A 9,726-nucleotide genomic window follows, 5' to 3' on the forward strand; every position below is an offset into this window, starting at 1 on the left:
ACAGCTCAGGGAATGGAGTCAGACCCTTACTGAGCTTCCAACATTGCCGCCTACTGGTTAGGTAGGCGCCAAGTCACTCCCGCCACCAAGTCACTCTAGAAAACTCTTAGGTCTAGAATTCTATCCACTTGAGCAAGGATGGATGCGCGACCCACAGAAACTCCCTGGCTGGCACCCTGCTTTCCCCAAGTTCGAGAACTTTATCCGGCCAGGCTCTGGACCCACGAGGTGACCTACAAGCCGAACAGCAGCCGCTCTGGTACTTCGGTGTCCCAGAGCCCTGAGCCCCGCCCCCGCCAGGCTCCTCCGCCCCTTCCGAGCTGCGCATGCGCTGCACCGCGAGCGTGTTTTTATAAAAGTCCAGTTCGGGCCAGAAACTTCAATTTGTTGCCTGGTGCAGCAGGTAGCAGAGACCCTCCGAGGCGTTCGGTGCTCCGGTAGCCACCACGGCTGGAGAGCGAGTGTTGCCATGGAAGGCATCAGTGTAAGTGTAAGTCCAGTTGCATCCGACTTTGTAGTAAGCGTGCAAAGTTAGAGCGCAGCCCCTGTAAGAACGGGTACAAGCGACTAGAACCTTGGGGATGTCGGGGTCACGAAGAAGGGTCGCGGGAACTATTTTTGTGTGTGTGTGTGTGTGTGAGCATGGCTATAGGGGGAGGAAGATAAAAAATATTTATCCCAGTAAATAGCGGGGGGGAGGTTCGGATGCAGCTTTCCTGAAGCTGCTCCTGTTTCCCGCTTGAGTTCCGTGGCGCGCGCCGGCTTGCACGATGTTTGAAAACGTCCTACTTTTTGTGCACACGGACGGTGAAGGCTCGCGCTCTGTCCCAGTACTCAAACATGGTCTGGTCCTCCTGGGAACAGGAGTTTCTTGGAGTTTCTTACATTGGGTGAATGTAAAAACTGGAGTCGGTACGTGTAGGCAGAGTTCCCAGGTCGACACTACATCCTGGGTTAGCTTCGAACAGAAGAAGCATCTTGGAGCGGTTCTTGGGATTAGGAGTGTGGTTCCAAGGAGCGCCAGTCTCTGGCGGGAAACGCGAACTCGCCTATCGCGTCGCTTGCCTAGCGGGGGTCCAAACCTCGGCAGCCGCGGGGAGGTGACCGAACGCGGCCGCTTTGGGGTGGAGTGGCAGCGCTTTGCGGGGCATCCGAACCGCCGCTTCTCCGCGGTGGCAAACGAGCCTCCTGAGGTCTGGGTTGCCTTTAGGACCGTTCACGAGAAAGGGGCATAAACCTGCACCTTGCAGCTGCCGGCCGGCCGGGAGGTGTGCCGGGCGGGATGGTGGTTGGGGACAAGAGGGCGTGTTGGAACCGCACCTGGGTTGTGCCTGGTCGACGCAGGGATGAACAGGTGCAAGCCTGGAGTCGGTTTGACTGAGCCCCAGTGCAGAGTTTAACCGTCGGTGGTTTCCTGAGTCTTTTGAAACCCCCTCGCTTAGGGAGGGTTTTGTTGTGTGTGTGAATGTTTTTTTTTTTTTTTTTTTTTTTTTTTCGTTTCCTCCCGCGGCGCGCAATTCAAAGGCGCTCGCACTGGAGCCGCCCAATCTGTCGCCCGCACCCGGAGGGACGATCCTGGCGCGCAGCCAGGAGGAACCCCTGGAACCGCTGCCGGTTGGCCTTAAGCCTGGGTGTAGTGGGCCACAGCGCCAACCCCTAGGTGGGTGACTCGGACCTCCGGGTGTGCATGGTTTCGACCCTTCCAGCTGCCTACCTCGGACTCCAGTAGCTAGCTGGGTCCGCTGCAGGGTGGGAAAGGACCGGGAGAGTGAGGAAGTGAAACTTGGGGTGAAAACCACGGGGTGCAGACCCCGTGACTTTCCCCACCCAGGATAATGTGACTCTAACGTCCCAAATACACCCAGTGATAAACATGGGGGTGGCAAGAGAGACCTACCTTCCAGAGAAGCGCCCGGAGGTGGGGTGAGGTGGAGTAGAGGAGTGCTGTTTGCTCACTTTTAGCACCCCCATAACCCTAAATCCCCAAAGATCCCCAAAGACTTTGGCATTATTCCTCTTTCTTCACTACGTGTGACTTGAAATGCAGTGGCTTGTGTTTAGACAGATGTGAGGAAAACAAGGTTTTGCCCCTAAAAAACGTTGTCTTTGGGGGGAACCCCACCATCATGTTCCGTTTTCCTCTCTTCTTTCCTTTGCCTAATCTTCGTACAAAAACTTAATCCCATCTCCTCCTCCAACGCAGATTTAGCTTCACACCTCTCGCTCCCACCCTACAGCGCCTGGGAGTGACTTCTTTTGTGTGACCGGAGTTTTTTTTGTTTTGTTTTGGTTGGTTTGGGGTTTTACTTTTTTTTTCCCCCTTGCCTCTCGTGGGCGGGCAGGAGAGTTATCCAAGACTAGGCTGTGAAACCCTTAGAATCTCAACGTCCTTTTGTTCTTAACAAAGACTCCTAATTGGTTCCACTAAGGGGAGGATAAAGAAGTGACTGTGAGGGAAGATGGAGAAAACCATCGGTTGCAGGATTTTGTATTCTCTCTGGACCTAAGCCAGCCTTTTGGAGCTTCCTGGAAAAGGCTTGGTTAAAACCTGCAATAAACGGCTAGGTGGTTTTTTGTTTGTTTTGTTTTGGCACCAGAAAACTTAAAACTTGGGAAAGGCTTGTTAACCTTGTAAGTGATGTGCATGTCCCTGTTTTCTTTTGCAGATATACACTGCAGATAACTATTCTGAAGACATAGGTTCAGGAGACTATGACTCCAACAAGGAACCCTGCTTCCGGGATGAAAACGCCCATTTCAATCGGATCTTCCTGCCCACCATCTTCTTTATCATCTTCTTGACTGGCATAGTGGGCAATGGCTTGGTGATCCTGGTCATGGGTTACCAGAAGAAACTAAGAAGCATGACTGACAAGTACAGGCTGCACCTGTCTGTGGCTGATCTCCTCTTTGTCATCACGCTTCCCTTCTGGGCCGTTGATGCCATGGCTGACTGGTACTTTGGGAAATTTTTATGTAAGGCTGTCCATGTCATCTACACTGTCAACCTCTACAGCAGTGTCCTCATCCTGGCCTTCATCAGCCTGGACCGGTACCTTGCCATTGTCCATGCCACCAACAGTCAGAGGCCAAGGAAGCTGCTGGCTGAAAAGGCAGTCTACGTGGGTGTCTGGATCCCTGCTCTTCTACTGACTATACCTGATTTCATCTTTGTTGACGTCAGCCAGGGAGACGGCAGGTACATCTGTGACCGCCATTACCCTGACAGCCTGTGGTTAGTGGTGTTCCAGTTCCAGCACATTGTGGTGGGTCTTATCCTGCCAGGCATTGTCATCTTATCTTGCTACTGCATTATCATCTCCAAGCTGTCACACTCTAAGGGCCACCAGAAGCGCAAAGCCCTCAAGACGACAGTCATCCTCATCCTGGCTTTTTTTGCCTGCTGGCTACCATATTACATCGGGATCAGCATCGACTCCTTCATCCTTTTGGAAGTCATCAAGCAAGGGTGCGATTTTGAGAGCCTTGTGCACAAGTGGATTTCCATCACTGAGGCCCTGGCCTTCTTTCACTGCTGCCTGAACCCCATCCTCTACGCTTTCCTTGGAGCCAAATTCAAAACCTCTGCCCAGCATGCACTCAATTCTATGAGCCGAGGCTCCAGCCTCAAGATCCTTTCCAAAGGAAAGAGGGGTGGACACTCTTCTGTCTCAACAGAGTCAGAGTCCTCAAGTTTTCATTCCAGCTAACACTTATGAAAAGACATATATATAATATATATATGATAAAGAACTTATGTTACACACTTTCTGATATAAAAGACTGACCGATCTTGTACAGATTTTTTTATTGATTGTTGGAGTTTATGTTTCTTTAGTTTTGTGAGATTTGACTTAATTTATATAAATATTGGTGTGTGTTTATTTCATGTAAATGAGTGTCTAGGCAGGACCTGTGGCCATGTTCTTAGTTGCTGTGTGTCTGTGTGTAGGACTGTAGCATTGTAGAAAGAAGAACTGAACATTCCAGAATGTGTGATGAATTGAATAAAGCTAGAAGTGATCCTCAGCTGTTGCTGCATAATCTCTCCATTCCCGAGGAGCACACCCCCACGTCCCCACCTACCCCCATTCTTTAATTGTTTAGTTATACTGTGTGATTTTTCTATGAAGGATGGCACTTAAAACCAAAGCCTGACACAGTTAAGAAATGCTGGTTGTTCAGTGGATTGATTATGGTCTTGTACAGTCTTGTATTAAGTTGTTAATAAAACTCAATGATAAACTTACTTGGTGTTGTGCTATGTTGTCATTTCTGATGGCTGTCAGTAAGAAAATGTTTGGAAAACACATTTGTGGCTCAGCAGAGATCCTCCTGGGCTCACATACGTTCATATGCATGATGCATTTGGTGTTCAAGTCAACTTTAGATGTTCCTCGGAACCTGCCACACCTTGTTTTGTTTTTGTTGTTGTTTGGTTTTTGGGACAGGCTCTCTCACTGGCCTAGAACTGGGTAAGTAGATAAGTAGACTAGACTGGCTGGCCAGTAAGCCCCAAAGATCCAGTCATCTCCCCGCTCCTCAGAGCTGGGACCAAAACATGCACCATTGTGCCCAGTATCTTACTAGCATTGTAGGAATCAAGCTTGAGGTCTCATGCTTACACAGCAAGCACTTTACCAACGCAGCCATCTCCCCAGCCCATCTTAAGTGTTATATAATATTTTACTTTCTGCTTCTGTTATTACATAACACTTATAAAGGAGGGAACTAAGGCACAGAAAGCGTAAGTAACTTGATCTAAGGTGTGGGACAAGCCACAACCAATGTGTCAAAGTCTGTGTCAAGAAGCTGAAGCCTTACACTTTCAATTCATGGATGCTTAAGCATATTTGTGCAGTGCCCATTCCCATGAAGGATTGTCTTCAGAAAGATGTGTGTGCATAGAGCAGGAAGGGTACAGGATGCTGTTTGCATTTCACTGCAGCTTTCCATCTATCCTCTAAAGGGAGTCAGGCTAAGTGCTGTGTGTATCATCTAGTGTGAGTGGCATCCCTCCCTGTTTACAGAGGTGGGAGCCGAGGCACAGACACTTGGTATAACTTATTTTCAACGGACACAACCCAGAGTTGACACCATTTATACACCTTACCCAATGTTGTCCTGCAGAACACCTGGTCAGATGTCAACTGAGTTGTTGCCAAATACAAGGCCAAAAGTGAATGTTTTCTTCATAAAATTAGCCATAACCAAAATACCCTCCTTGAAGTATCTTCTATGCAAATCCCAGCACCTTTATTCTGACTCTGTTACCAACACCGAGCATCTCCTGAGGGGCTCAACTAAAGCAGCTAAAGATTAGTGCTGTTTTTTTTGTTTTTTGTTTTTTGTTTTTTTTAGGGTTTCAATAACTACTGAAGCAAGCTCTCCTCCATTGCCTGATTTTGCACAAGACTTTAGAGCCTTATGTAATAACCTAGAGCTATTTGCACTAACATTGTGCAAGCCCAAACTCTTGAGTAAATTGCAGGTCCGGTCTCCATTTAAAGATAACTTCTCATCTACCATGGCTGTGCCTCTCCCACTTTGGAACACAAATAGGATGCTGAAGGCACACTCCCAGATAGTAAGTGAGATATAATTAAGATAATATTTGGTCTCTTAGTAATTGTTTCTGGCACAGAAAATCTGTTTGGGAAGGAAAAATTGCAAAGCCTTATCTTTCTTAGGCAAATCACATTTGTTCAAGACAAATTATAAATCCTGTGAAGGGAAATAACTTAATTACTTAAAATAGAATCTAATTTAGCTGTATTTTTTTTTTTTTTTTTTGCAGCCTATGGATCCGGGGTAATTCATGCCGGTGTTCTTATTCCACTTGAAGACACAATTAGATTTTCAGTAGGAAATTATCTTGAGGTTTCTTGCCTTCCTCTGGGGAGTCTTAATTGGATCACGTTTAGACATAGTTTTAGATGTGCCGGCTGGAAGGTTTGGTCTTAAAGCTGTGACCGTTGTGGCGGGCTTCATTCGAATCTGCTCCATAAATATTTATTCACAGGGAGACAATAGGAGAAATCCTTGAGAGGAATTCTTTTTCTTTTTGCATCTTGGCTTGAAACTGCCCCAGTCCAGATTCCTCTCCTTTGCCTTGGAGCCTCAACAAAAGGAACTTAGTCGTGACCAAACTCCCAGCACCACCAGTCTTCATGGATATTTCATTCTCCCTGGGAACAAAGGCTGATAGCTCCTTCTCAAAAAAGAAAAGAAAGGGTTCAAAAAAAAAAAAAAAAAAGGCTTTATTTCCTCCCTCCTCCAAAAGGGTGCCCCACCCCCAGTCATTCTCTGTCCCAACTGTGTCATGATGAACTGCTCCAAAGTGGTCCCTGTGTCCTGGTTTGTCTGGCAATGTAAGGAAACCCAGTCTGCCGGCCAGCCCTCACATGAAGTAACTGATTGTTCCTTGGACTCCTCCCCCATGAATGGGGCTCTTGAAGGTCAGTAATGTAGCTGCAATTGTCTAATGGAAGCTAAAATATTTAAATTGTATGCATGGTGCCAATAATGGTATGAATATGACATCTGACTTATAAATGACACCAGGTCTCTAACTGGGCAGGAACCTGGATGGTTTTTATCTCAAAACCAATTTTTGTTTTCCTGAAATGCCACTATGTGATCTATCTTTGCAGTCTGTGGGCTTCCCGGCCCTCTTTCATGGTGATGTTTGTGTGAACAGAATCATTCCAGGGTGCTCTTTTGGGAGAAAACGGACTTTGTTTCTGTGGTTTTGTATCTGTGGTTTTTTTCTCCCATCTGATACTCAGACACCAGATAAAGGCCCGAAAACAATTGGGCATTGTTGTCCAGTGTAATGCTCATTTAGGAGAACCCAGGAGCCCTAGAGAAAAGAAATTCAAATCACCATAGAAAGCAGACCAGCATCCCTGAAGCACTTAGAAACGTGTTCTTACAGCCCAGCATCCTGAGGAGGCAACAACTCTCAGGAGCTCGTTTGCCAGTCAATGCTAAAGAAACCCCTCAGGAAGTCAGAACGACATTCCCATTACAACCTAAGCGGAACAGTGGTATTCTGGGACCAAAAGTAAGGGAAATTGATTCTTCAAAGGCAGTGGTCCTCAGCTGGCAGCCACATCTCCCTCCAGGTAACATCCTGGTAGGTCCTGGAAACATTTGATCCTATTGAAGGGAGCAGGAGATAAGCACTAGAGACCAGAGATGTTGCTTCAGATTCTGTAATACTCACAAAATCACCTGCCACAAAGAGCTAGCTGACCCCGAATACACAGTGGTATTCCAACTTTAGAAACCCCCCTTTTAAGGGGGTTAACTCTATCAGTAACATGCTTAAAAAGGAGGAGGTGGAGACAGGCAGGCCAATCCACTGGGCTTGATGGCCAGCCATTCTTCCCTACTTGGTGAGTTCAGTCCTACGAGAGACCCTGCCTCAAAATAAACAACAAAAAAATGTAGATGGCACCTGAAGAAAGACAGACTCTGTGTTCTGCGCGTGCACCCACACACACACCCCTGCACATTTACACACATACACACTGTGGCAGTTTAGATGAAAATAGCCCCATGGACTTCTAGCAACTGGCACTATTGGGAGGCGTGGTCTTGTATGTAGGTGTGTCACTGGGGGCAGGCTTTGAGGTGTCAGATGCTCAAGCCAGGCCCAGTGTGGCTCACTGTTCTCTTCCTGCTTTCTGCTGATCTGGATGTAGAACTCTGAGCAACTTCTCTAGCACCATGTCTGCCTGTGCTTCCCACCCTGATGATAATAGACCAAACCTCTGAAACTGTTAGCCAGCCCCAATTAGATGTGTCTCTTCACAGCAATAGAAAGAAACCTTAACTAAGACACACACATGCACACTCATGCACACACACATGGACATCTGCACAATCACACATGCACATACACATGGGTACCTATACAGTCAACATGAATACTCATCACACACACACACACACACTCATTCACACAAAGAATCCTATTTTAAGGTTACAATGCTTATGAAAATAAGGCTATAGACAACCAGTATTTCTTTTTATGTAAATTAATTATGTCTCTGTGTGTGTGTGTGTGTGTGTGTGTGTGTGTGTGTGTGTGTGTGTGTGTGTGTGCAAGCCTAAGCACATGTGTGGAAGTCAGAGGACAACTTAATGGAATTGGTTCTCTCCTGTCATCCTGTGGGTCCCTGAGATCAATCTCAGATTGTGAGTTTGGCTACAGGTGTCTTTCCCCACTCAGTCATCTTGCCTCCCTGAAACCAGAATAATTCTACGAAATAACACGAATCCACCAAGACCTTGGCAGCTGTATTTGAATGTTTTTCCCTACCAAAATTCATAAGTTGAAACCCATGAGAACAGCTCAAAGCAATCATTTATGAGTCACAAAGCAGGCCCTCACCAGACACTGAACCTGTGAGTGCCCTGATCTCCACTTTCCCAGCCTCCAGGGAAATATGTTTCTGTTGTTTCTAAGGAACCCAATTGAGGATATGTTCTTACAACAACTTGGCAGATGAAGAGTGTCTCTGGACAAGATTCCAGCATCTTCCTTCAGCCTTGCCTACTAGATTTCACTTCAGTGCACCGGGCTCCTTCCCACCTGCTCACCCCACACAGTCCTTTCCACTGTAGATGGAGGTTTCTGTCCTACCTGGTCCTGCAGCTGTTTAGCCCCCCCCCCCAAAAAAAACACACAAACACTTATATTAATTTATAATACTATTTGGCCGATGGCTAGGCTTCTTACTGGCTAGCTCTCTCTTAATTATTAACCCACTCTATTAATCTGTGTATTGCCACAAGGCTGTGGCTTACCTATAATCCTGCTTGTTACTCCTTTGGCCGCATGGCTTCTCTTCGAGGCCCTCTGCTTCCCTCTCTCCAGCCTTCTCCTGGTCTGGTAGCCCCACCTATCTTACTGCCTGGCTATTAGTCAATCAGTGTTATTCATCAACCAATAAGAGAAACATATATACAGAAGCACATTCCCCATCACTCCGCCCTTAGTCTCTCCACATGCAACTCTCTTCAGCCCGTTTTCTTCTCTCTTTAGACAATCTTCATATCCAGGGCAGGGGACTCTGTTGTTACTTCTCAGCTCCTGGTGGGTGAGCACAGTCTGTGAAAGGATGATATACGGAGGACAAGGCATGGTGAAAGGGAACCTGCAAGGATCCCTAACTCCTATCTAGTATTGGCTTCTCTATGCCAGCAATGCTTACTTCCTCACTCCTGACTCAGTTTATAACACTTCCTGTTTCCTCTTTTATTAAAACAAACAGGGAAATGATACGGAACCAGCCCATTCTTCCACTGACTGCCATTGATTCAGATTCATTTAAACCAGTCCTGTTAAGTCTGGCAGTTAAACCTTGTAATCCTCCTGGGGAAATAATAAAAAAAAAATAAAACAAAACAAAACATAACAAAAACCAATCGACCAACCAAAAGAAAAAAAACTTTTCAACTGAAAAGTTGCAGACCAAGTGGAGGAATCTGCTCTGTGAAGAAGCCACATAAGGGGAAAGAATTTTTCAAAACCAAACAAGCAAGGGTGTTCAAGCAAACTATGCCAGGTGCTCAGTGTTTATCTGACAAAGCCCGTGTATGATAAGCTGATTTACATACTGCAGTTCAACTAACCAGAACCCAACTCATCAACACTCTTCATTAAAGAAAATTACTTCCTCATATGGGACCTAGGCAGAAAGAAAGTCATAAAGA

The 9,726-nt window shown here is 46.5% G+C and overlaps 1 protein-coding gene across 2 annotated transcripts; it reads left to right on the top strand.

Annotated features, from left to right (window-relative positions):
* The first annotated feature begins 469 nt into the window (after nucleotides 1-469).
* Nucleotides 470-3,710, top strand: Cxcr4 (C-X-C motif chemokine receptor 4). 2 transcript variants are annotated; one of them, XM_027417734.2, is made up of 2 exons: nucleotides 470-490; nucleotides 2,667-3,710. In XM_027417734.2, exons 1-2 carry the CDS (start codon nucleotides 470-472, stop codon nucleotides 3,708-3,710), a joined length of 1,065 nt encoding a protein of 354 aa, XP_027273535.1. The 2 variants fall into 2 exon arrangements, with proteins under 2 accessions (XP_027273535.1, XP_027273536.1); XM_027417735.2 differs by having other exon boundaries at nucleotides 470-484.
* Nucleotides 3,711-9,726: the final 6,016 nt, after the last annotated feature.

This window comes from Cricetulus griseus, chromosome 5 (assembly GCF_003668045.3).
Source record: "Cricetulus griseus strain 17A/GY chromosome 5, alternate assembly CriGri-PICRH-1.0, whole genome shotgun sequence".
Lineage (NCBI taxonomy): Eukaryota > Metazoa > Chordata > Mammalia > Rodentia > Cricetidae > Cricetulus > Cricetulus griseus.